Source organism: Hipposideros armiger, unplaced genomic scaffold, assembly GCF_001890085.2.
Source record: "Hipposideros armiger isolate ML-2016 unplaced genomic scaffold, ASM189008v1 scaffold_382, whole genome shotgun sequence".
Taxonomy (NCBI): domain Eukaryota; kingdom Metazoa; phylum Chordata; class Mammalia; order Chiroptera; family Hipposideridae; genus Hipposideros; species Hipposideros armiger.
In genome coordinates, this window is record NW_017731732.1 from 1,094,386 (window position 1) to 1,121,130 (window position 26,745).

Genomic DNA, 26,745 nt, shown 5'->3' on the forward strand with positions numbered 1-26,745 from the left:
AAAAAAAAGCAGCTGTTGAATCAGGCCAGTGAGTCATCTGTTGGGCAAAGTCTCCAAGGTGCAGCGGGTGGCCTGGAGGCTCCCTGGGACAGCGGTGGTGCCTGTCCCCACTGTGTTGGCCAGGCTGGAAGCCCCGGACTCCCAGCTGCCCTTTTAGAAAAAGATTAAATGATAAAACTGATACTCGTTATAGAAAAAAATTAAGTATAAAAAATAAAATGAAGCACAATCCGTAACATGTCCCTAGAGATAACCGTCATTATCTTCTTGATGTTCTCCTTCATCTGGAGCAGGTAACACGGTCAGTTCAGGCACGACCTGCTAAGGTAGCACACAGCTCCCAGTGACCCCCAAGGCTGAGGCCCTACCCCGGCCTCCTGTATTTGCCCCTCCCTTCCTTCTTGTCATGTCCTGCTTTTTACAGGCAATTGAGACTGGAAACCTTAGATTCTCATCATGAAGTATGAAGTTGGGTGTCGTTTTAAGTTAGTCTTTATCAGGATGAGCACCAGCACCTTTTTCTGATTTTTAAGCTTTTAAAACATCCCCAGAACTGTGTGTTGACTCTTACTGAATGCTTCCTTAATTCTGAGTTTTTTTCTTATTTGCCTTTTTGCATTTTCAAAAGCATGGGAACCATGGGGGCATTCCTGTTTTGCCTGTTTTGTAGGTTTTGTCACTCATCTCCTTTTAAAAACATCCAAGGGAGAAAGAAAGGAAAAGTTCACCAGTGCCCAGATTCAGTGAAGACTTGGGGAGTGTGTAGGAGTGACAGACCACTGATTAAACGCCCTTGGGGACACATCACCCCGCCCAGTCATTTAGGTCATCCATTTTGCTCTGTGTTCTGAACATGGGGGTTTTGCTTTCGTGGAGGGTGAACTGGGGGTATGATACATGTGGTTGGTCGCCCTCACTCGACAGCAGTCACCATCCGGCAGGAGCTCTGGACAGGAGAGGATGCCCAAGGCCATGTTCATGTCACCCTGTTGGGCCCAGGGGTCTGGGCATCTTCTGGACACCCAGAGTGAGCGTGTGGTGATGTTTCTCTCCCCAGAACTGTGTCAACAAGCAGCAGCTCCTCACGTCCATCCGCCAGTTGCAGCAGCTGCTCAAGGCCCAGGAGACGCGCTTCGCCGAGGGCGTCCGCAGCATGAGGAGCCGGCTGGCCGCTCTGCAGGGCTCCGTGAGCAGAGTGGGCCCAGACGCCTCCCCAGGTGGGTCCCCACGCCTGCACCACGGGACATAGGGCACTCAGACCCTTCGCCTGTGATCCCTCCCCCGATGGTCACTCCCTTCCTCCTAGACGTTGCAGTCAAGGCTGCACAGTGTGCACATCTGCAGTCTTCGAGAGGCGCCACTTTCGGAGCAGAACCTGCTTCTCCCTACCCTGTCTCCACCCAGGTGGATGACAGTAGGCTCCAGTTTGGGTTTTTTAAAAATGTAACAGACTACTTTTCAGAGCAGTGTTACTTTCACAGCAACATTGTATGGAAAGCACAGAGTTCCCACATATACACCCTCCCGGACACACACAATGACGCTGCCATTACCGTCCACACCAGTGTGGCACACCGGGCGCATGAACACTAGGCCTCCAGCAGCCGTCCCCTTTAGTGCCAGTGGGGCGGGTGGGAGGGACTGCTGAGGGCATGTGTGCTCTGACAGACACTGAGGTGTCCTCCTGCTTGTCCCAGTAATGGCTTTCTCACTGCCAAGGGCCAGAAGTGGGCAGCAGGGTTTCCTCCGGCCTCTGCTGAGGTGATGGGGCAGGGGTGGTCTTCGTGCTCTAAGGCCTGAGCCTGTGGGGTATCTGACGTCATTTACCCACAGAAGACCCATTATGGAAGGCTCTCTTGGTGATGAGACATGAAGTTCCCGGGGAGGGTGCTGAATTTCCCATTCCAGAGGTGATGGTGTCAAACCCAGAGTCTCAACAGCACCAGCCGACTCGATTTCTTGGCTCCTCAGGGCAGAGCTGGACCTCCAGTCAGACCGCCAATACTTTCCCAGGCACCGTGGGACCTAGCCCTGCAGGCTCGTCACAGCTGGACCCCAAGAGGCAGGCAGGGCGTCCACCCTGTGGCTACAGATGGGGAAACTGAGGCCAAGAGAAGTGATTAGCAGTAGCAGGTCCCAGATGAGGGGTTTTTTTTCCTGCTAGAGGCCCAATCCCACCGGCCCTCTCTGTGTTTATGGGGTCAGAGCAACTCGCAACCCCTGGGAGTTTGTAAGAAGAACCAGCCAGAGGTCATTTATAGAACTGGCTGGCCGTGTCAGAAGCCTCTGTTTGCTACTGTTAAATCACAAATACTCTTAGCCTCAGATCCAGGGGCTTTCTTTCTTGAACCACATAGAATGTTTTTAAGTAGCCAATTCTCCTTGTAAACAACTGCCACCTTGCATTCTTTCTCTCCGTGTGTTGGACATGGGCATGGGCAGCTGCCAGGATCCCTGCTGTAGTGTGGGGGCTGGACCTGTGCCCTGAGCCAGGAGCTCACCCCAGACCAAGCTGCAGGTCGTGGAAAAATTGTCTTCTGCTGTTTTTGTTTTAAAGGGCATTTGCTGGATCAAGAATACTTTCTCATCCTGCAGAATCCTCAACCTTCCTCTTTCTCTCCTAACTAGCTCTCTCCTATTTCCCAGCCTTTCTTTCCTGAGACTGTCACAACAGATCAGCTTTGGGGCTTGTCCAGGCAGCCTTATCCCACCCACAAACCCACATCGCCAAGGTTGCGTCCCTGCTGACCTCGTTCCTTACACATTAACCTCGTTGTGGAAGGTGGCCTGTGCTCACTGGGATGTGCTCGTGGTGAAATGAACCAGCTGTGGGGCATGCTGTCCACAGAGTAAACTATCTGCCGGGGCACGCTGTCCATGGGGCACGCCATCCACCAGACAGAGAGGTCTTTGGCTCCCATTTGGGAAGTGAGTGCAAATTGATTTTTTTAAAAAAAGATTTTATTTAATTGGGGAATTGAGGGATGGGAACAGCACTGGGGAATTGGGGGAAGGGGAACAGACAAGTTGCTGTCCTTTTGTTCTTCGGTCTAGTTGTGGAGGACATTGCTTCACTGGCCCAAGTTGGCACCATCATTGCGCTCTTCCTGGGCGAGGCAGATCAGTCACTGGCTTCTGGTCAGCCACTCACTGCGGCTGCTGGCCCCTCACGCTGGCTCCTGGCTACACACTGTAGCCCATGGCAACCCCCCACAGCAGGGGCTGCAGCCTACGCCGTCGCCAGTGACTCAAGGCAGCCCAGTTCCAGGTCGAGCTGTTGTTCAGCATCTTAGCTGTAGAGGGCAGTGTCACTGGCCCTCATATGTGGGATCCGAACCGGGGCCCTCTGGCGTCCCAAGCCAGTTCTTAACCATCGTGCCACTCGGCCGGCCCCTGCAAATTGATTTTTAATTGATCTGTGTCCATTAATTAATCCCACTAACATTTATAGGTACAATTTACCTGTGAGTTGTTCCAGCAGGTGGTTTTTTGAGGGTTTTAAGATTTCTCACCCTAAGGAAACTCCACTTCTTTCCCCCTTGACAGTGATCCCCTTGACATTCCTTAGACCTGCCAGGCATGCTGGCAATGGCTTGTCCCTTCTGTCCTCCCTGACTCTGTGCGGTTATGCCTCCATCATCTTCAACCCTTGGCCCCAGTGAGGCCTCCCTGACCTGCATGTGCACAACTGCACCCCTCGCTAGGCCCCCAGCACTACCCGCTGCTCTATTTGCTACGGACACTGTCACCTCTTATCTCACTCTGCCACCTGCTCCTGGGTCTTGGTTATCGACTGTCTCCCCTGCTAGAAAGGGCTTCCTGAGAGCTGGGTTTTGTTCACTAGTATCATGCCTGGCACCCGGTAAGAACACAGTCGAAGGTTTGCCATTCATTCATGTGTTCGGGGATTATTGACTGGGTGCTTACTATGGGGGGTGCTGGGCTGGGCCAGGCCCGAAGCAGGAACCAGGCCAGGTGTGGAATTAAACAAGATGCTCCCAGTGGTCACCACTCTAGGAAAGAAGCAAAGGGCCTCACGGGTGCCCCGGGAGGTTTTAGTTATTCCTGGTGGCGGAGAACTCTCTGGGAGGGGGCGGTGTTCGAGTGGTGACACACGTGAGTGAGGAGGAGCCAGAGCTGGGGCGCTCTGTGGAGAGAACATTCCAGGCAGAGGGAGGAGACGATGCAGGGCCTGGAGGCGTGGCTAAGCCCCCCTGGAGCTCCGAGGGGACAGAGTGGCGGGTGGTCAGTGCAGCTGTGGGAGTCCCACCCCAACCTTCCCCTGCGGTGGCCTCGTACAGCACTCAAGCTCTCACCGTTCACTGAGTGGGCAGCCGTCACCTGTGGCCAAGCATGTTCTGAGGACTCAGTGAGACCCAGCGTTTAAAATGGTGCAGCCCAGTGCACAGCCTGGAGGAGGCACTCAGCAGAGGCCTGATGACCGGGGGCCTGGTGATTGACAGTACTCTCTGAGGGCTGTGGTCGTCCCTTTTCTCCCTGCAGTGTCCTGTCCTGCTCTGAAGGCCCCTCTGGATGGCAGGAAGTTCGGAAGCAAGTACTTAGTGGATCATGAAGTCCACTTCACCTGCAACCCCGGGTTCCGGCTGGTTGGGCCCAGCAGCGTGGTGTGTCTCCACAACGGCACATGGACGGGGGCAGAGCCCCACTGCACAGGTCGGCCTCCCTCCCATCCCCGCTGGACCCATCACAGCCCAGCAGGGTACTGCTGGGGACAAAGAGCCATTCCTTGGGACCCTTTCTGCCTCATTTCTCCACCATTCCCCAACCGCAGATCTGAGGCACAGAGAGATGAAGGAACTTGCCCACGGCCACACAGCAGAGGACAGGCTGAGCTGACTCACACCCAGATACCCTGACCCCAGAGTCAGGTCCTCAACAGTCACTCTGCTCTTCCTGACAGTGGGGGGAGGGATGTGAGGGAGGCACTGCATGGAAATGTGCCCGTGGCTGCTCCCTTCCAGGGCTGTAGTTTGTTTGCAAGGCTATTGGTGACCTGCGGGGTCTAGGACATTCCCCAGGTGTCCCTTGTGTCTGTTTTGGGACTTGGTGTGGACAGACTCCGGGAGAGACCACTGAGTAAGATGAGACATGACAAGCTTGTTTCTGTCTGTGCTGGGCTTGAGAACACTACTTTCTTGCTGTCGAGGAAAAGCAGACTTGGCACACATCACGTGTTGGCTTTTCAAAAACATAGGGTCACAACTTCAACCACACCATTTTCAGGGCAGGGCTCATGGACGTCTGCTAGGGCACAGTGTCCATGATTTTAGCCCAAGAGTAGAAGGGGAAATGCAGATATTGCATAAATAAATATGTTGTGAAGAGCTGTAGAAAGAGGACTTCGAATGCATAAATAACTTGAAAACATACAGGAACATCTGTCCAGACGAGCATGGGTTGACCTAAGAAGCACGGGACAATCAGCCCCTCTCATGGGTCCAGACTTTGTTTCCCATCTCCTGGGAACAACATGGTTTTGAAGGGTGGTTACAGGTACCAGCTCTTAGACCTACGGGGAACCAGCCAGGAAACACAAGCCATGTGACATGCAGACACACCGGGGGACATGCCGGTGTCTGTATTCACCCTGCACCCTGGAAGAGCTCCATCATCTCATACAGATGCCAAAAAAGAAAAAACAGTTTTTCCTTGTGATGAGAACCCAAAGGACACATGCTTAACTGTTCTTCCAAACGTCCGTGCTGACTGCAGTCGGGTTGCTATGGGTCACCTCCAGGGCTCACTTACCTTACAAATTTGTGCCGTTGATTCCAGAGCCTTGGCCACATTCAGGTGACATTTTTGTTTTGTTTGGGCAAGACAGCAGTATAGCCTTCTGGCAGGGAGTCCCTGCTATCGTCCTCTGTTCCCGCGATGCTGCGCCCTGGTGACATCACCGCTGTCTGCATGCATACGTCTCTGCAGCCAGTTCCTCCAGAGGAACCCAGGGGCAATGCCCTGAGTTCTCGCACTTTGAAAAAGTGTGCAGCTTTAACACTGGGTGTCATTGCGATTGGACATACGAGGTGTGATCACAAAATACAGTGAATATTTAAAATTTTTTTTTAATGTATTACAGGAAAAGACACATCACCATTAATCCCCCTCGCTTCAAACACACTTATCCCATCACTCTTGCCACTTTCTGAAGCAGTTCTGGAAGTCCTCTTTCGTGAGTGTCCTTAGTTGCACTGTCATGGCTGCCTTGATGTCTTGAATCAATTCAAAACGTTTACCTTTCATGGTCATTTTGACTTTGGGGAAGAGCCAGAAGTCGCACAGTGCCAGATCCGGTGAATAAGGTGAATGAGAACACACCATAATGTTTTTATTTGACAGAAATTGCCATACCAGAAGCCATGTGTGACACAGAGTATTGTCATGATGGACGATGAAGTAAAGACAGTCACAAAAGAGGACTTCCAGAACTGCTTCAGAAAATGGCAAGAACGATGGGATAAGTGTGTTTGAAGTGAGAGGGAGTACTTTTAGGGGTATTAATGGCAATGTATCTTTTACTGTAATAATTTTTTTTTATTTAAACATTCACCATATTTTTTCATCACACCTCGTAAAATTCCTGTCTCACATTTCTTTCCTTGAGTGTCTTAAATGTGTTCTCCCATGTCTTCTGTTTTAATAGGTGCTCTTGCTTCCACTAGGAGTATTTTGGTCATTTGTCTGGATGATGCCCAAGGGATTTCTTTTTCTTTAAAGCCTAATCATTTTGTTAGACTCTGTGTCAACACCGGCCTCCCGGAGGCAGTCTTCTCAGGTGTGGGCTCATCTGTTCAATAGGAAGCTTCTGTGTCTGAAGCAATCTGGCCATTAGGAACTCTCAGAACATTCCAGGATAAGCCCCAATACTGGAGACACTACAGGAGGAGAATCCATATTGAGCCCAAAAAGGAAAATTGGTGGAAATGGCAGAGAAATAGGAGGATTGGAAGGGAGCTGAGCTGAGCCACACTGAAAACAATGGAACTGGGAGACTGGGGACCTGGCATTAGAAAATCTGTACAGGACAGCCATGTTTCCTGGGTATAAGTAATAGAAAACCCTGGATGCACTATTGTAAATAATAATAATAATAAAAAATAAAGTCTATAGAAGATGAAGAAACACCAGCAAGACCTGCCCATCTAACACATGGAAGCTGTAAATATTTCCAAGCCAGTTGCAAGAAAAAGGTTAAAGCTATGGAAGGATGGCATAAATGAAACTTAAAAACCTCAGAAATTAGGTGATTGGAGAAATGGAAGTTTGAAATGCGATAACGGGACTCAAGAAAAAATTGGAAATAAAAGGACAAGGAATAAGAACATGCATGTGAAATGCTGATCTTGGCTTGGGACAGTAAGGCCACCATGCTTCCAGCTTGCCAGCCCCCCCACGGCCTCTCCAGGGCCCTTTTTACAGCTCTGAAGTCCCCATGCACTTAATTAACTAAGTGCCACTGCTCAGAACAGACATGATATGATGAAAAGTATACTTCCATCAGGACACAGAGGGGTGCGAGCATCAGGCCACTGCATGCCTCCAACAGCCCATCAAGATAAGGAAGAAAGCGTCTGTGTGGAGCCTATAAAGAAACGAAAACTCTGGGCCACAAGATCTAGGCAGGAGACAGCACCAAGAGGCCTGGGGCACAACCCACAGCCACCCCCAGCCCCCATCCAGGTGCGGCCAGGTCCATTGACTTCAGCTGGGGGCCCAGGGGGGCCAGACTAAAAGATACCAGTGTCCGCACCCGGGCTCTGTGCCCACCTCACAGACCTGTGGTCGGCCCCTGAGGAATCATGGGGCTGAACTGCGGGCACAAACGGGAACTCCAAGCCTTGTGGCTCTGTGTGCCCTGGTTCCAGACACATTCCTGGAAGCCAGTTGGCTGAAAACAGAGTGAATGGGTGGTGCAGCCAGGCTGAGGTTACTGGCAAGTTGACAGGCTCCTCCCAGGGCGGCACCATCTGCGTGGTCTGGGTCCTCCCATGATGAACACAGAACACAGTCTAACATGACACCACAGTCACGAGGAGGCTGAAGGGAAGGGGTCCCTGCCAACCCGCCCACGCGAGGCTGCTGTTCTCATAAGGAGCAGGGACCTTTCCTTCCTGTCAGTGGACACAGCAGGAAAGGACATGGTCCTGACTTGTTCCCAGGATGCTATGGTCAGCTGGGTGAACCCGCAGACCTGCTCCCAGGCCTGAGCTCTGCCACTGGAGCCGGGTTTGCGGAATCCATGCAGATGGGTGGGGGGTTCAGTATCATCTTTTCCTAATTAGGAAACTTATAAATGTTTGCTGTGGGGAAATGGAAGAAGACAGAAAAGTGTAGATAAGCAAAGAAAAAGTACCACACAGAAAAACCTGCTGAACTTGTAAATATGCATCTCCCTATAGCCATTCCATAGGACTGTTGTTTTCATGGAAGGGACGGTCCCTTTTCCAACCTCAAGGACAGGTCCATGGTTAGGACTCCCTGGTCGCAGAGAACTTGGCAGCACAGGAGGGCTTCTGGACGGGAATGGAAGGGCATTTCCCCATCTCTGCACATTCCCATGGCCACCCTCCCTCCCTCTTACTAAAACCCTGAACAGAGCCCTTCAAAGGGGTTCCACCTGGGTGCTGGCAGAGAGGGGTGGAGTTGGGGGGGGGCAGTTCTGCCTGGGTGCTGGCACACAAGATAGGTGATGGGCTGCTCTGGCTGGCAGAGCTCTAGGTGGGCTGGGGCAACTGGTCTGCCAAGTGGAGGGTGGTCTGCCCAGCCCTTGCAGTGGGGGCAGTGGAAAGGTCAGGTGGGGGGAGAGATGGAGTCAGACTGTGATGAACAAACTGCACCCCTCTTTGTGTTGGAATCAGAACTCACACACTTGTGTCTGAAAAGTATTTATTTTCCTAGACATCAGCGAGTGCTCCAGTCAGCTCTGTCAGAATGGTGGGACATGTGTAGAAGGAGTCAACCAGTACAAATGCATTTGTCCCCCAGGAAGGACTGGGAGCCGCTGTCAGCAGCAGGCCCAGACTGGTATGTAGCTGTGTGGGGTTGGGCAAGGACATCCCGCTGCTGAGCGGGGGGAACCCTGGTCACGGACCACCAGAGAGTGGGCTCTTCCTTTCTGTGTAACATCCATTGATCCCTCTGGTTCCCTGAGACGGTTACTGGGGAGGGAGTTGAGCTCTTTTGTAATAACCAAAGTTTTGACCCTTCTCATGGAAGAAAGTTCATGTGGAAGGACTGACTTACAAACTGAAAAATCCCAGGACTGGGGGTTGGGCTGGGGACGTTTCCTGGCTGCCACCTTCACATGGTCATTTCTACAGCAGGCCAGCAGGGCATCTCCTGCAAATGCTGTGGCCACACCCCACACAACTACACTTATTGATAGAGGCCAAGTATCTTTAATGCTGGGTGACCAGCCATCTGACAGGTGGTGAGTCCCAACGTAGAGTCCAACGTAGCTGCAGCCAGAAGGTCTAGAAGGTGCAGATGGCCAGAAAATCCAGTGGAGAATGTATGGAGTGGCTGGGGGGGCGGGTTCCCCACACTATGAGACAACCAAAATTTCTTCTACAAAAAGGTCATATCCTAAAGACATCCCATTACTGCCAGAAAAGCCTGGAGTATCCTGTGTGATCTCTGCGTGGCATCAGCATGGGCAGGAGGAACGGGTGGTAGGCATAGGGTCTGGAGAGTAGGAGCTTTGCCAGTGCTGATGTCCTTGCACTGGACCCAGCCCAAGGTCACTTTTAAGTGTTGCCCCCAGACATTTGCTGCTTTCTGTGTGTTGATTCCGTTCAGCCGAGTCGGCCTGCTGGGCGCTGCCTCAGGATGAGGCTGCTCTCCGGGGAGCCCAGAGGCCCTCCCAGCTCCGGCTGCTCTTTGTGTGGAGGCCAGGGGCAGGCCCTTTTTGGCAGCCCCACTGCCTCTCCTACTTACAAACAGGGTGGGAGAAGAAATGGGCCACCTTTCCACCCAAATGTGCTGCTCCTGGACACTGACGGCTGCTGCTGTCAGGACCTCTAGGTCAGGTTTGATGTATGAAGTATCCCTGTGGAAGGCGAGGAGGGGGTAGCAGATGCATCCAAAGCCGGCTCCTGTCTGCACAGCGTCCATGGGTGGCCCAGCAGACACACGTCCTGTGCACCCGCTCCGTCAGCCTGGAGCCTTCCCAGCTCTGCCTGCGTCTTTCCAGCTTGGGATAAATCCCCGTTCCTCTACAATCTCCCCCAGCCCTATGAGAGCTCTACACCCTTTGAAAGCTTTCAAAAACTGATTCTTTCTGTTTAGAAAAGTGATTTCTGTTCTTGGTTAAAAAACAAACAAAAAGCTGAGACACTTTAGAAAAGCACAAAGAATACAACAAAGACACACACACACACACACACACACACACACACACACACACACACACACACACACACACCGCCCCCAAGTGGTGTTTTGAACTGCAGTGACGCTGTTAGCACTAAGTGTGCATGAAGCCTTTCTGAGGGAGGACACAGGTTTCACGTCCCTGCAGCCCTAGGTGCAGTGCGTGCCAGCGACTTCGTGCCGTGCGATGCTCGGTGCGCTGGGTCCGCACGCCCTCCGCGGGGTTTTGCTGTCACTGTCCCTCCTTCCCTGCCTGCAGAGTGAGTTCTGAGGGCCCCTCGCGATATCCGGGTGGCGGGAGGGAGTGGGGGACAGCCCTGACACGTCTTGTCCCCGCAGCCGCCCCCGAGCGAGTGGTGGGCGACCCTGCCTTTAGCCGCGCGCCCCGCTGCGCGCAGGTGGAAAGGACACGGCAGTGCAGCTGCGAGGCCGGCTTCCAGCTCAGCGGTGTGGCTGGCGACAGTGTCTGCCAGGGTAGGTGGACAGCCCGCGGGGAGGGGGTACAGGGTGGGATGGAGGCGGGGAGAAGGGCTCCCACAACGGGAAGGGGACAGCATGAGGGAACACAGAGGGAAGGGGCTTTCACCCACCAGGGGAGCGGACGGTATGGGGGAGATACACAGCAGGAAATGGGGTTCCAACAGCCGCCTTCCCACCTGCCTGAGCACCCAGCCAGCAGCACCCGGGGCACAACGGGGGATGCGGGCTCAGGGAGCACAGCCTCTGTGCTGACCTAGTGGCTAAGACCCAGCCAACATGTAGACATGAGTGGGCTCATAAGAAGGCAGACAGGGGGGCCCAGGCTTGCTGGAGTCAGAAGCTGGTGGGCCTCCACCCAAGCCCTGCACACTGGTCTGGAAGATTCTTGAACCCCTTGTCCCTCCATCCTGGCTGGAATCACCAAGTTGGGGGTGAGGATGGAGAGGCTCTGGTGGTAGACAGGCAGAGCTGGGCAGGCACCTGGGGCTCAACCCTGTCCCCTCCTGGCTTAGCTTAGGGGAAGACAGGGCCACTTCTGCTAACCCTCCTGGTCACCAAACTCCTTCTGAAAGCAACAGACTGGTGGTTCAAACCCAAGAATTTGTCAGATGGTGCCAACAACCACCTTTTACAGCAGCAGAAACGAGACCTTCTTCCCAGAGATGGGGCCATGCGCCAGACCAGGGGTCTGGGCTGCCCCCAGGGCCTGCTTGGCCAGCCTCTGCGGGATCTCCCCTTAGTCTTCAGCCTTAGGCAGAGAGCCACCCAGGCTGCCTCAGCAGCTCCCTCACTTGTCCCTTGTGCCCTCTGGTGCCTTGGCTCAGGAGAAAGTGGGGCAGGCCTGCCCTTCTCCCTATGCTCTGCTGGGGACGGGGTTCACTGCATGGCTCCCAGAGTCATGCCGGGCACTTCTGTCCCCAGATGTGAATGAGTGTGAGCTCTACGGGCAGGAGGCACGCCCCCGGCTCTGCATGCACGCCTGTGTGAACACGCCCGGTTCCTACCGCTGTGCTTGCCCCAGCGGGTACCGGACCCTGCAGGATGGGAAGAGCTGTGAGGGTGAGTGAGCCTGCTGCAGGGGCAGGTGCTCCGGGCTGGAGGGCAGCTCTCCACACCTACTCACTTGCTGCTCTTGTGACGCGCCAGGACCTAAAATGGGGGTGCAGTGGGTCTTAGGGAAGCCAAAGTCTCAAATATGTTCAATATTTTAAAAAACCACCAACAAAAGGACCTCTCAAATCAGGCCACATTGTCACTGACATAAATAGGAAAGCAAGTTGCTTAACCATCCTAGCAGTCTCTCCCAACCTTATGTGAGTCACTGTTTTCAAAGCCCAGGTCATGTCCTCCAAATCAGCAATGCCTTTAGCCAGGCCTGGACCCAAAGGCAGAGCAGCCTAACAGTCCCCATGTCCTGCAGTCTGGAGGAGACATGAGGCTCCTGGCATAGTGCAGGCCTGCATCTACGTATGAAAGAGAAGCACCTTACAGGCACTGAGGCCGTAGTGTGATCACCCCCAATCTCAACCCTGGAGCCTTGATGCTGCAGAGGGTCTCTGGGGGGAAACTGGGTCTGCTAACACAGCCTGCTTCATACTAGAGAAGGGACAGACCTTGTGTCCCTCGGCTGTGCTCACCCATGGAGACAGGACACAGAAAAGAATCCAGCTAAGCCCCAGAAAATGGCTCTGAACTGCTGGGAGAGAAGGAGGAGAAGAGAGGGCAGAGGGCTCCTCCACAGGCTGTGGGAATGTGAAAGGAGGCAGCTCCCCAAGGACATCCTACTGGAGTTCCACTGTAGGACTCACAGTAGTGGGCAAATCGGGACTGGAGTAGGAGAAAGCACCCAGGTAGCCATCATTGGTATGTCCATCCATCCATCTCCCCATCCATCCATCTGTTTTCCCATCCATCCATCTATCTCCCCATCCATCCGTCCATCCATCCATCCATCCATCCATCCATCTGTCCATCTGCCCCACAAGAGTTCATGAAGGCCACGCAGGAGGGTGTGGGGTTGGGAAGAAATATAGCCTGCAGCCAGGGAACTCACATGAAGAGAGCAGAGAACTCATACAGAGGACAGTGGTGAGGCTGCAAAAGAAGCTTTCGATGATTTGATCATAAAGGGAGCGATAACAGCCTTGGAGGGGAGACTGCAGGGCCCCTCGGCTGAGGAGGAGGCAGGTCTGAGGGATGCACTGTGGCAGAGCAGTCCTTGGTGCTCCCGGCCCCCAAGCTGTAGCGGGAGGGGTATCCCCAGGGGGGTGCAGTGGCACTTCCGCGGACCTGGCTTCCAGAGGGTAAGGAGCCCGGCTTCCTGCCCTGAGAATGAGAGTGGGGATTTGGTATGCTTGTCATGTGAGAAGCATCACTTTCCAGGGACACTGTCAGTGATGGAGGGGACGTCGGGGCCCTTCTCCCCCATGGGTGCCTGTATTTCAGATGTGGACGAGTGTGTGAGCCCACAGCACCTGTGTCCCCGGGGGACCACGTGCGTCAACACCGGTGGAAGCTTCCAGTGCGTCAGCCCCGCATGCCCCGAGGCCAGCAGCAACGTCAGCTACGTGAAGACGTCCCCCTTGTGAGTACCCCCAGGGTTCTGGGAGAAGATCCATTGTGTCTGAGGGAAGACGAGAGCTGGGGGGCTGGGGTCCGGCTCCTCTGAGCTCCCTTTAGTGGAGATAGGAGCTCTGTGCAGTCGGGCATCATTTCCAAGGCTGCCTGCTGACAGGGAGCAGGATATGACTGTGGCCACTCCCTTGTGGCAGTTCGGGGAGAGAGTGCCACAGGGCAAGTGTATATCCCACCCATTTGGGAGAAGATCGCCTCCTGGTGCCCACACAGCACATGACACTCCTTGCTAACATGCTGACACCAGGCTTTTCTGCTGCCACTGGAAGGTTTAGCCTCTAGGAACCTCAGCCCTTAATTGAGCTTTCTCTTTTCAGAAGTGGGGAGAGGGGCAGGCCTTTCAGGGAGAATAACTACAACTAGGACCTTCTGGAAAACAGATCACAGCAGCACTAGCATTGTCTTTAGACTTCACAAGCTTAGGTACCTGAAATGCTTGGGGCTACAGCAGGTTAGAAGCAGTGAGAAAGGCAGTGGCTAAAGAGTGGCAGCTATTAGTGAGAGTGAAGACCTCAGGACAGTGAGAAAGAGACAGAGGGACCTGCATGTCATAGCCTTGGGGACATCCCTGACTGGCCTGCATTAATTACCGTGATGATGTGACTCACCAGATAGACTTAAGCACATCTGTGCTGATGTGGGAAAGATCAGAAGCCCTTGCTCCTGACCCTGGCCCCAGATGGTGAAGGCGGACAGGGTTTCCTGCTTCAGGAATGAATAACCCTAGGTGTTGGTGAAGTTCAGCACGTGTGGAGCACTATATTCCAGGAGGTTGCCAGCTACCTTCTGGGATCCCAGTCACTGAGGGAGGTCTCAGCACGTATAGAGGGGCACCTGGTCTGAATACCAACATCACAATTGCTATTTAATCTCCCCTGGCTTTATTTTTCTGTAAAAGCTATAGTAATAGCATACACACACACATGCGCACACATACATGCACACACAGGCACACATACATGCTGTTCACATGTGTGCAGCACACACAGGCACACATGCACAGATGGGTTAGGGTAGCACCTCTTCTCTGGCCACCCAAATGCCAGCTGCACTCACTTGCCTGTAATTCCTGGCACCTGTAGCAAGGGACCCCTGGCTGGGAAAGGTCACTCAAGGTCACTTCAGTGGCCTCTGCAAGAGGGCAGGCAGGGCACAAGCCAGGTAAGGGCGACCCCACCACGTCTCTGCAAGGCTGACTGCCTACATCTCGCCTCTCTGCTCCAGCCAGTGTGAGCGGAATCCCTGCCCAATGGACAGCAGACCCTGTCGCCTCCTGCCCAAGACCATCTCCTTCCACTACCTGTCTCTGCCCTCCAACCTGACCACACCCATCGCACTCTTCCGTGTGGCCACAGCCTCAGCACCCGGCCGACCGGGACCCAACAGCCTGAGGTTTGGCATCGTGGGTGGGAACGGCCGCGGCCACTTTGTGATGCAGCGTGCAGACCGCCAGACGGGGGAGTTGATCCTGGTCCAGACCCTGGAGGGGCCTCAGACGCTGGAGGTGGACGTTGATATGTCGGAATACCTGGACCGCTCCTTCCAGGCCAACCACTTGTCCAAGGTCACCATCTTTGTGTCCCCGTATGACTTCTAAGGGTGCAGGGGGCACTGGGTATGCAGATCTGGGCTTAGGTCTGTTCCCAGAAGGCTCAGCTGTGGGCACTGACTGTAACGGCCATGTCGCCTCCTGGCCCCCTGCACGAGCATCTCCGGCAGCGCACAGAAGGGCAGCCACCAAACCCAAACGCTGCTATCACTTTGGTTTCCTGCTTTAGGGACCTTCCCTTAGATTACCCACTAACTTTCTGAAATCTTTACAGGGGAACGGGCAGCTTTAGAAAATGAGGTGTAAATGGTGCTGTGAGTGTGTGTCTGAGGTCATTGTCAGTCCTCGTGATTGTCATGGTCATGCTGAGGGTCATGCGAATGGCATGGGGGTGGGTCCTCAGCCACAACCCAGCGTGCTGTTCCTGTCTGCATCCTCTCTGTGACATGCTGCCAGCCTTCTCACCAGAGAGCCATTCAGGACCTGGGACCCCCACGCAGATTCTTCTAGACCAAGAGACCAACATTAAAGCATAGATTCCGCCTGAATTAATTCCTTTTGAGAAATCACAGCTCAAAAAACACAACCTGGGATTCTAACTGGAGAAATAAGGTTTATTGCTCCTCGCTGCCCACCTGGCCTGTCCCTGAACCTGAACTGGCCCCATTCATTCTAGGAGGGGACACCTGGGCCTCTTCCTGTCCAGACTGGACCTTCTGGGATATGTGACTAAGAAAGAAAACACAGGCAACTGGGATTGCTCCCCCCGTGAGAATCTGGCCTGGCCCCTGGGACATTGGTAAGGCAACACCTGGCTGCAGGGAGTTTATGAAGACGCTTGGACTGTCACTAATTCCGGGGTTTCTACTTCTGATGGAAGAGTGGGGGCGATGCCCCCCAGGGACAGGCTGGGCTGGTGTGGCATGGGCTGGGCTGGCAGAAACGGTTCAGATTAAAACTCAGAAGCCAGCTGAGCTGTATCTCAGTATCCAGATACCTGTCAGTTTAAGAAAGGCTTCATTGCAGATGTGTCATTCACATACTCTCCATGTTTGCCTTGGTACGAAGGGGGCAGAGGAGGTGTGTTGCCAGGTAAGTGGGCAGGCCCACATCAGGATGTTTCGGGGACACTGTCCTCTTTTTATTTTGTCAGACGAAGAGTGAGATACAGTCAAGAGTTGCCTTTAATGCTTTTCTCCTCCTCCCAAGGGCTCAGCTGCCATGTCTCCAACAATAGGACCAGGACCTGCAAATCTGCTTTACTGGGTTGATACAGGACTTTATTAAAACTGTGTTTCCAAATGGTGCTGTTTTGGACCACCCAGTCCCTTGTGAAGAACACCCAATGGGAGAGTGCAGGGGCCTGACCATGTTCCTGAAATTAAGATATCACAACAGGTTGCTTGTTCCTCCTTCCTGCTGGGGACAGAGGTGGCCCCCAGGAACAATCCTCTCACCTCAAGCAGGTGAGGAGGACAGGTATGAGGAGGTGTGCAGAACAGGTGCTCCACCTCACCTGGAGTGTGACGATGATGTGTATGCTGCATAGGCCCCATCTAAAGCAGTGGCTTGTTCACCCAGACCTGCCATCACAGCACTACACAGGAATGCCGGGCTGCTTGGGCCCCTCCTGTGGATCGTTCCTGTGGAAGCAACCAGCTCCAATGTGTGCCAGGTCAGAGTAGCTGGTAGTCCCAGGTATTAATGTGCACCCTTCTCTAGGAGACACGGTGTCACAGGATTTGGCAGGGGCTTTTAAAGCATTTTATCATGCATGTGGCAAACTCATACAGAAGCAGGGAGACTGGTATCAGGAGCCCATGTTCGATCATGGCCAGTCTTGCTCCATCTCTCCTGTCACCTCACCCTGGACGACCTTGAAGGTCCTGGATATCACATCATTTCATCTGTAAATATTTCAGCCTGTATCTTTAAATCATAAGGTCTTTTAAAACCTAACCTCAATACCAAAGGCACCTATAAAAATAGCAACAGTTCCTAATCCCTTCAAGCATTCAGTCATTGTTCACATTTCTGAGTGGCTCGTGACTTTCTGCCTGTTGGTCTGAATTAGGCCCAGGCTCTGTGATTTGTCCATATGCCTCTCAAGCCTCCTTTGACCTGTAACACTGCTTCTCACACTTCAGCCCTAGATGGGAGAGCCTGGCGGCTTGTTAGGAGACAGGCTTCTGGGTCATTGGCCCTGCAAAATTTCTCAGCATCTGGGCTTTCCTGAATGCGCATCTGTCATGTCTTTTACCACTTCTTCCGTCCTCTCTGTTTCTCATGCTAACAGTTATATCTGGAAATTCGATTGGAGTCCAGTTAGGTTTATTTCTGCAAGACCTCCTACATGTAGGTACTAGGTCTTCCCAGTGGGAGCCGTGGGCTCTCGCCTCTTTTCTGAGCAGCCTCTGATGACTATGGTGGATACAGCCATGACCCTTTCAGGGGTTGCAAGTAACATTCCAGTGCAGGTGTTTCTTCTGTGCTTATTAGCTGGTGTTCTCCATAAAGAGAAACCTCCTCTCATCAATTGTTTTGTTTGCCTGAGATCTTGTCTGTATAGGAAAGGCAGGGGAAACCCTTGGCTGTTCCCCGTTGCAGTCTCCAGTGGGAGTCGTTTGGGTCACTGAGTACACGATGAACTCTCGGTTTGGACACACTTGATATGTATGTTCCAGACCATCCCAGTTAGGTCTCACGGCTGCCCAGATGGACCTACCTGTCTTTGGCACTTGGGAACTGCTTCAAGGTGGCTGAGTCCTTTTGACATGGTCCCCAGGGCCTTGGGCAGCTTCGTAGTTGTCTTTACTACGAAATGTTTCAAACTCATCTCGTATGTTTTTTGCCCCAGGATGTGGTCACCCATTTATCCTGGGGATCCTTGGTTCCTGTAATCGGACTTCAAAACCTTGGTGCTAGGGGTACCCGTCGGTCGTGATTTGCTCATTGTTTCTTGGTTTTAGTGGACAGAGCTTGGAAATATATACTATTAGCTTCTGGGTTTTTGTTGTTGTTGTTGTTTGTTTGTTTGTTTAAAGAAAAAACACTACATGAGTTTGTATTAGTCCTTCCAGTTCAGCTCAGGACTGCAGGGTTCAATGAGACCTCATTGGTCTTACAGTGCTGTTCTCTCATCTGAAAACCTCCTTCTCAGAATCCCCAGAATAACAATGCCAACATCATCACAAGACTATCATCAACACAGTTAAAGTTTTTCTTTTGCCATTCTTTTTGTCCTTAGGGTTTATGCCATTGGGGACATGGTCAAATTTCTGTTTTAAAAACCACCTGGGAAGTTCCTCTCCTGTGGTCATGCCCCAAATGCAAAGCAAGCTTATGCTTATCCACATGGTTTTGCTTACATTTTCAGAGACAGCTTTTTTCATTGTAATTTTTTTTACAATTAGGTAAATGATTTACATGGTTCCCGAGTCAAGTCCACAAAGTGGGCTGGATTCAGAGAGGCCTGTATTCTATACCCCTCCACCTACTGCCTTCTTCTGCCATAGATAGTCAACGTTTTTTATTTTACCCTTCCATTTAAAAATATACATAAGCCAATGATAAATGATAGCATACTATTTTACACGTTCCTGACCTTGCTTTATTTTTTTTCCTTAACAATATACTGGACATCGCTCCATAGAGCCACACGGGACGTTCTCCTTTAAAATGCCGTTATGAGGATATACCATTGTCTATCCGACCAGTCACACATGATTGACACTGGGTTGTCACCAGTCCTTTGCTATTAAAAATAGTGCAGCAATGTGCATTTGTGTTTTCGTGTTTTTGCCTTTGTATCTCTGGGGTCAGTTTTTCCTCCGTAAGGATCCTACTACTTTCTCTCCCCAACACTGTGTAAGAGTCTTGTTCCTGAATCAAAGAAGGCCTGGGGCATCCCAGCCCCTCTAGGGAAGGGCAGAGAGGCTGACTGGAGGGCTGGCGTGGGCATGGCCATCAGTAGCTACCAGGAAGAGATGAGGCAAGCCAGCTGGATTGCTGGCTCCTGAGCAATGGGAAGGGACCTAGGTTTTTGGATAACTTTAAAAAATCATCTTATTTTCAAGTAACACCCCCAACACTAGCAAACAAAAAGGAAAATAAGCTGAAAACAAAATATCACCACAGAGTCACAGTAAGTGATGCATTTATGGGGATCTGAGCACATGCCGTGGAGAGACATGAAGTCAGACTGAAAGTGTCACATTCCACCAAGCTCACAGTTCACAGGTGGAAAGGCAGACTTTTGTGACTTTGACCTTGTATGTATGAGACTGTGTTTATAAGCTGCATAAAAGTTCCTGAATGTTCATGTGTTCCAGGCACTGTTTTGTTACTTAGGACACGATGGTGACCAGCCTGACAGGGACCCTGACCTCATGGAGCTTACATTTCAGCAAGTGAGAAGATAATACACACATAAAAAGAAAAGTATGTGCTTTCAAGGAGGGATGCGTCTGCGAGAATAGAAGCACAAAAGAGGGTGGCCATACATGGTGAGTGTGTGTAGCTCCACCAGCCCTGTAGCCCACGTGACACACACGCTATCATATGTGGTGACAGCTTGGTCCTGGCTCCCAGAATTTGGAATTGTGACTCAGAATGTCAAGTGTGCAAATGCAGTGGTGGTGTCAACCAAGGCCAAGGCTCTCGTGTACAAAGGAAAGGTACCCCACAGAGCGAGCTGTGGTGCTGGCTCAGGGAGAGGGACCAGGAGCCCAGGGGACCTGCGGGGACAGCCTAATTGTCTGGTTTGGTTTTTTTCAAAGATTTTTATTAAAATATAGCTAACATACATTATATTAGTTTCAGGAGTACACCATAGTTATTCAACATTTATATACCTAAAGAAGAGATCACCATAAGTCCAGCAACCATCTGACACTGTGCCACATTATCACAATATTATTGACTATATTCTCTATGCTGTACATTACATCAGGTATACATCACAATGTTTAGACATTTATATAATTTAAGAAGTGATCTCCCTGACTAGTACCCACCTGGCACTATGCATAGATATTACCATATTATTGACTATATTCCTTATGCTTTATATCACCATGACTATTTTGTAACTTTTATTTTGTATTTCTTAATCCCTTCACTTTTTTCACCCTGCCCCCACCCACTCCCATCTATCACCCTGATAAATGTAGTACCCACCTGACACCATACATAGTTATTACAATATTATTGACTATATTCCTTATGAAATACCCTACATCCCCATGATTACTGTGTAACAACCAATTTGTACTTCTTAATCCCTTCCCCTTTTTCACCCTCCCTAAACCCCTCTCCTACCTGGCACCCATCAAAATGTTCTCTGTATCTATGAGTTTGTTTCTGTTTTGTTTGTTGATTTTTTTTCTTTAGATTCCACTTATAAGTGAAATCATATGATATTTGTCTTTCCATGTTGTCGCAGATGGCAAGATTTCATTCTTTTTTTACAGCTGAGTAATATGCCATTCTATATACCGTATTTTGCTGTGTATAATGTGCACCCACATTTTTGGCCCAAACTTTCAGGGAAAAAATCTTTCATTTTAATTTTTTAATTCAAAATTTTATTTGTTTATATTTAGGTACTTGTTTTTTGTATTATAAAGGAATCTTAGCATTTATTTTTAACATATTATGGTACAAGAAATTTTATGTAACAAATAATTACAAAACACAAGAACAGATACAAAGTGCAAGAAATTTTATGTACCAGTAACAAATTTACAATATTTACATATCATAGAAGGCCAAAAACTCTTCATCATTGCAAGTTCTTTCGTAAGTTCAACAAAACTGATTATTGTATTACAGGGTATTATTTTGCATACAGATATCGTTATTGATTTCTAGACTTACACTTTTAACTCATAAGCATAAATAAAAGAATTAAAAACATTTATATAGATACAGAATTAGCACTACCCATGTATAATGTGCAATCTTATTTTTCCCTCACAGATTTGGGTAAAAAAGTGCGCATTATACATGACAAAATACGATATGTACCACCTATTCTTTATCCATTTATCCATTCAGGGACACCCAGGCTGCCTCCACATCTTGGTTATTGTAAATAATGCTGCGATGAACACATCTCCTCAAAGTAGCGTTTTGGGTTTCTTCAGATAAATACCCAGAAGTGGGTTTACTGGGTCCTTTTTTTCTCTTGGTATAGCCTTTGCTTTAAAGTCTCTTTTGTCTAGTATAAGTATTGCTACTCCAGGTTTTTCTTTTTTTTTTTCTGTTTCCATTTCATGAAATACCTTTTCCTTCCCTTAACTTTCAGTTTGTGTGTGTCTTTTGATCTGAAGTGAGTCTCTTGTAGTCAGTATCTGTATGGGTTATGTTTTCTTATCCAGTGAGCCACCCTACGTCTTTTGATTAGAGCATTTAATCCATTTACATTTAAAGTAATTGTTGATATGTAGATATTGCCATTTTATTATTCATATTTTTTATCTTTTTTTTTTTTCATTATACAGAAGTCCCTCTAAGATTCCTTGTAATAGTGGTTTGGTATTGATGAACTCCTTTAGCCTTTTCTTGTCTGAGAGGCTCTTTATCTGTCCTTTGATTCTACAACAAACCTTTTTTTTTTTTTTTTTTTTTTTTTTTTTTAGCTGAGCCATCCTGCTACCTGTTGGCAGCTCAGCGGCTGCTCAGCTTGGGCTGGACTCGAACCGCTGTTGCTCAGAGCTTACACTCTTGAGTGAGCTCTTAACCAACTGAGCCACTCGGCCAGCCCCTGTCCTTTGATTCTAAATGATAGCTTTGCTGGGTGGAGTAATCTTGGTTGTAGGTCCTTACTTTTCATCAGTTTGACTATTTCCTGCCAATCCCTTCTGGCCTGCAAAGTTTCTGTTGAGAAATCAGCTGACAATCTTATGGGAGCGCCCTTGTAAGTAACTAATTGCTTTTCTCTTGCTGTTTTTAAGATTCTCTTTGTCTTTAGCCTTTGGCATTTTAATTAAGCTGTGCCTTGGTGGTGTTGGCCTCTTTGGGTTCATCTTGTTTGGGACGCTCTGTGCTTCCTGGGCTTGTATGTCTATTTCCTTCACCAGGTTAGGAAAGTTTTCGTCATTATTTCTTCAAATAGTTTTAAATTCCTTGCTCTTTCTCTTCTCCTGGTACCTCTGTGGTGTGAATGTTGGTATGTTTAATGTTGTCCCAGAGGCCCCTAAAAAACTCTCACTTTTTTAAATTCTTTTTTTCTTTTTGCCATTCTAATTGGATGTTTTCTACCTTATCTTGTAAATTGCTGATTTGATCCTCTGCTTCATCTAATCTACTGTCATTTCCCTGTAATGTATTCTTCATTTCAGTTATTGTATTTTTTTATTTCTGACTGGTTCTTTATGTTTTCTATGAAGCTCTCACTGAGATCATTGAATATCCTTATAACCAGAGTTTCGACCTCTAAATCTGGTAGGTTGCTTGTCTTCATTTCTTTGGTTCTTTTTCTGGAGCTCTGTTCTGTTCTTTTATTTGGGACATGTTTCTTTGTCTCCCCATTTTGGCTGTCTCCCTGTTTTTTCCTATATATTAGGTAGGGCTGCTATGTTTTCCGGCCTTAGTAGAGTGGCCTTATGTAGTAGGTGTCCTTTGAGGCCCAGTGATGCAGTCTCCCTGGTCACTAGAGCTGGGTGCTCCAGGTGTGTCCCTTGTGTGGACTGTGTGTGCCCTCCTGTTATGGTTGAGCTTTGGTTGCTATTTACACATCAATGAGAGGGACTGACCCTCAGGCTCATTGGTTATGAGGACTGACTGTGATTACAGTGGAAGAGTTGTGCAGGGGCCGACCCTATAGAGCAGGATTCGCTTTAGCAGGGTTCTGGTGTCTGCCCAGTGTGCCCTTTGGGTGTGTTGTCCTTGGAGTTGGCCGGGTGATGTTCCAGCTCTGTTCCAAGCTGGCCACCTGGGCAGGCCAGCTCCGGAGCCACCTGGGAGGGGACCCACTACAGGCCAAGTTCAGCTGCAACCTGTGCCCTTCCCAAGGCCATTTGGCATGAGCCACAAAGCAATCCACAGATGGCTACTGACCACGCTCTGCTTGGAAAGTGCCTTGAGAGGCCAAGGCATGTACCATGGCTGGCTGTCACTAGGGCTGGGCTTAGGGCTGCTCAGCCAGAGGTTTGGGACACACCAAAGCCAGATGCTGCTTGTTTGGGTTTTGTGAACCTTGAGAGACTTTAGTTAAATCTGCAGCATGAGCCAAGGCAAGCAGTTAGTATGAAAAAGCCACTGGAAGTGGCTTCAGTGTGACCAAAAGTTGGGTGGGGCATGGTCTCAGAATCACCAGGGCAGAGCCAATGGTGTTAGCCAGTTTGATGGAGACTCAGATAATGTTGTCTGCTAGTGTCTGCATGCTGTGAAGGGGGAGGGCTCAACAAAGAAACAACAGCTTCCCCCAGCTCCTCCATCCAGGAGAAAGCTGCCCCTCCACCCCTCATCTAGAGGCCAGACAACTCAGTTCCTCCCTGTATGTCCCTGGCCCCTTTTGAGCCGCTGCCTCAGTGCTGGAGCTCAGAGCAAGTCTGTTGTTGAGTAACTTTGCGAGGGCCCTTTAAGAGGAACACCTGGGACTCTAGCTGTCCTCCAGCTCACTCAACCACCATCCCCTCTGGTTTCCCAGAAGTTGTAGGAACTTCTCTCCCTTGCACTGGAACCCTGGGCTGGGAGTTTGGACCCCTCACTCCTGGGGCGGGGAGGATGGGGGGAATCTTTGCAGCCAGATATCCCTCCTGATCTTTAATGGTCACGCACGGGTGTGGAATCAGCTTGTTCCACGTCTCCACCCCTCCTACCAGTCTCGAGGTGGCTTCTACTGTATGTCCTTAGTTGTAGGGTTTCAGTTCAGCTAGACTTCAGAAGATTCTCAATGATGGTTGTTCCATAGTTTAGTTGTAATTCCGATGTGGTCGTGATAGAAGGTGAACACAGCATTTACCTACCCCACCATCTGGACTGGCATCCCGCAGCCTAATTTTCTGTTCTGGCTGTTAGTGCAGTTAGGAAACTCAGTGGCTGAGAACAATGATTTCATCATGCTCATACCACTGGAGGTCAGGAACTCGGGTGGAGCACAGGATGCGACACATTTGTTTCACAACGTCTACAGCCTGTTGGCTGGGGGCGGGGTTACCTGAAGGGTCATCACATACATGTGTGTCAGGCCTGGACGAGCAGCGTGATGAGCAGACAGCTGTCTTTGGCTCTTCACGTGGCTCAGCTTCTCCAGAGCATGGTGGCTCAGGGTTGCTAGTGGGAGTATCCAGAAAGGCAGGTTGAGGCTGCATGGCCTTTGTGACACAGCCTCAAGTCACACAGGGACCGCATGCTCTGTTGGCCGAAGAAGTCACAGCACCAGTGAGTCAGAGGAAGTGGACATGGACCAGTGTGTCCTGGCTGAGCTGAGTTGAACTGAGAAGTTTCAAAGGGCTTCAGGGCTATGTTTCAAACAGTCACTCCTGGTCTCCTTTGTGGGGGCTGGTGCCTTGTTAAACCTGGCTTCTGGCTGGTGGATTGCCTGGAAAGCCCTGTGTCCTCCTGTTCTCCTTGCTCCAGCTCTGTAGGTGTTTTTCCAAAGGGACCCATGCTGAGGACACAGTTTAGACTTGAGTTGGGAGATGAGTTGTCACGTGTAATTAGGGGTCCCTTTGACAACGGGTGAAACAGAGTCAGAGCCCAATGGCCTATAACTCTCCAAGGTCAGAGATCGAGACCAGTTCATGGAGAGGATGGCACCTAAGACAGTCCCTAGTAGAGGAACTCTGGAGGGAAGTGCAGGCCACATCCTGGCATCCTTGCTTTCACAAGGATTTCCAACAAAACCCAGCAGTGACAAAACCGCAGAAAGTGTCCACCTGACTTGTAGACCTGGCCTTGTGACACCTTGATTGCAGATGTCTGACCTCCAGCTCTGAGAGAATCAAGTCATTGTTTTCAGGTGCCTGGTTTGTGGGAAGCTAATATATCTTGTACTCCAGGCTTCCTCCAGAATACCCGCTGAGGGCCAGTCAGGTCTGTCCTGGGAAACACAGGCAGCCCCCAACCATCAAGCACACTCTCTCTTCAAAAGCCCCACCCCAGCAGCTGTGATCTTTACCAATTAACCTGGATCACTGTGTTGGTGTCAGGCAGGACGGTCATCTTGCCGTGAGTGTAGGGTCACAATGGGGACATCAGGAGGCTGACACTCGAACATGGTGGCCTTTTTCCTTTTCTGAAGGGGAGGTGGCTAATTTTATAACTGGTAATGACATAACTTATTTCAGCAGTAAAAACTGAAACAAAGGGCTCAGTCAGCATGTTTCATAAAGAGACTCATTGACTGTGAGGGTAAGGGAGGGTTAGCCCAGAGCACTGGGGACAGAATGAGACCACTGTCCACTCAGGGTCTGTGGGGCCTGCGAGGTCCAGCATTCCCTTCCCAGCCATTGTCTCCTCACCCTCTCAACATGACTTTTCTAAAGGAGCTGCCTTAGGACTCACTACCTGTACACAATGTGATTCAGAACACAGAAGTCACAAGTGTCTAAGCACAAAATCCTGACACCTGCTCCCTCAGAAAGACAAGGCCACTGACTGCCAGTGACTCTCTGCTTGGCATAGGTCAACCGACCCCTGCCAAGGCCACCCTGTGACCTTCTCCAATCTCAAAAGCTGCATGATTATCTTTCTGTGAGGCCCTCCTGTCAAGCTGTCCCTCCAGGCCTCTGAAATGCCGTGTCTCTCTTGCTGTGGCAAGTGATAAACTTGACTTTGCTGACACTAAGTGGGGTCTGGGTGGTCTTTGACAGATGGGCCTCAACTCCCAACTTGAGCCACCAGTTGTCCCCACTGCTGTCCTTGGGTCGACTGGTGTGGTGGTCACCTATGAGGTGCATGCTAGTTGATTGGGACTAGCCAAGAGTCCCAAGTTTGGAAGCCAGAAAGGAGGAGAGCTTGCTCAGGAGGAACTGTGCAGGCCTTGGAATGTCAAACAGGGAGGCGTGTGTGCTTGGCTTGTGCATAGAGGATCCACTGGCTGTGCACATGAGCTCCCTCCCTCCTCCCCTCCTCCCCTTCTCTTCTCTCGCCCTCTCTCCTCTCCATCCCTTCCTCTCTCCCTCTCTTCTGCCCTTGTCTGGGGAAATGAGTCATGTACTTGAGCAGGACACCGCCCCCCCATCTGTGTCACTTCATGGTCTGGCCCCCACCACTTCCAGGCCTAAACACTTAAAAGATCCTTTCCCTCCTTCTACCTCAAGGCCCACATCCTCCGTGGCTGGGAGTTGACAGTGCCCTCTGATGACTTGGTGAGAATGGAGGCAGGATCTTTCTTGGGCCTGAATAGGACAGACACTACGTGCCCTTGTGCTGCTTCCAGACCCTCCAGGAGGACTGAGACAGGGCATGAGGGCTGCTGAGCCCAAAAGAGGGGGGACAGGTCAGGGCACCTCACGTGCCACTCACTACAGTTGCCCTGATTGCACAGGATATGTAGTGAGGCCCCAGAGGAAGGGGAGCAATGGAGGACTGCGCTGCGGGCAGGACCGCTGCTCTGAACCTCTATTCCCAATCCTGTGACCGCTGACCTGGACCCCCACTTCCCGGGTTCTAGACAGCAGCTGTGCTGACCTGTGGTGGGTGCTGCCTGCAGCCCCCACACCACAGCCTCGTCACTGAGA

General features: G+C 50.7%; 1 protein-coding gene across 12 annotated transcripts in view; it reads left to right on the forward strand.

Annotated features, from left to right (window-relative positions):
* Window positions 1-18,087, forward strand: part of FBLN7 (fibulin 7) — a 33,198-nt gene extending 15,111 nt beyond the window's left edge. For 9 of the 12 annotated variants that reach the window (XM_019662903.1, XM_019662908.1, XM_019662901.1 and 6 more), the window contains 7 exons: window positions 1,058-1,217; window positions 4,504-4,674; window positions 8,920-9,045; window positions 10,732-10,866; window positions 11,794-11,931; window positions 13,318-13,456; window positions 14,731-15,828. In XM_019662903.1, the coding sequence (XP_019518448.1) occupies window positions 1,058-1,217; window positions 4,504-4,674; window positions 8,920-9,045; window positions 10,732-10,866; window positions 11,794-11,931; window positions 13,318-13,456; window positions 14,731-15,103 (1,242 nt within the window). In that variant the 3' untranslated portion in view covers window positions 15,104-15,828. Of the gene's footprint in view, window positions 1-1,057; window positions 1,218-2,646; window positions 2,929-4,503; window positions 4,675-8,919; window positions 9,046-10,731; window positions 10,867-11,793; window positions 11,932-13,317; window positions 13,457-14,730; window positions 15,855-16,264 lie in introns of those variants that run through there. The other 3 variants (XM_019662909.1, XM_019662912.1, XM_019662911.1) reach the window with 3 other exon arrangements.
* Window positions 18,088-26,745: the final 8,658 nt, after the last annotated feature.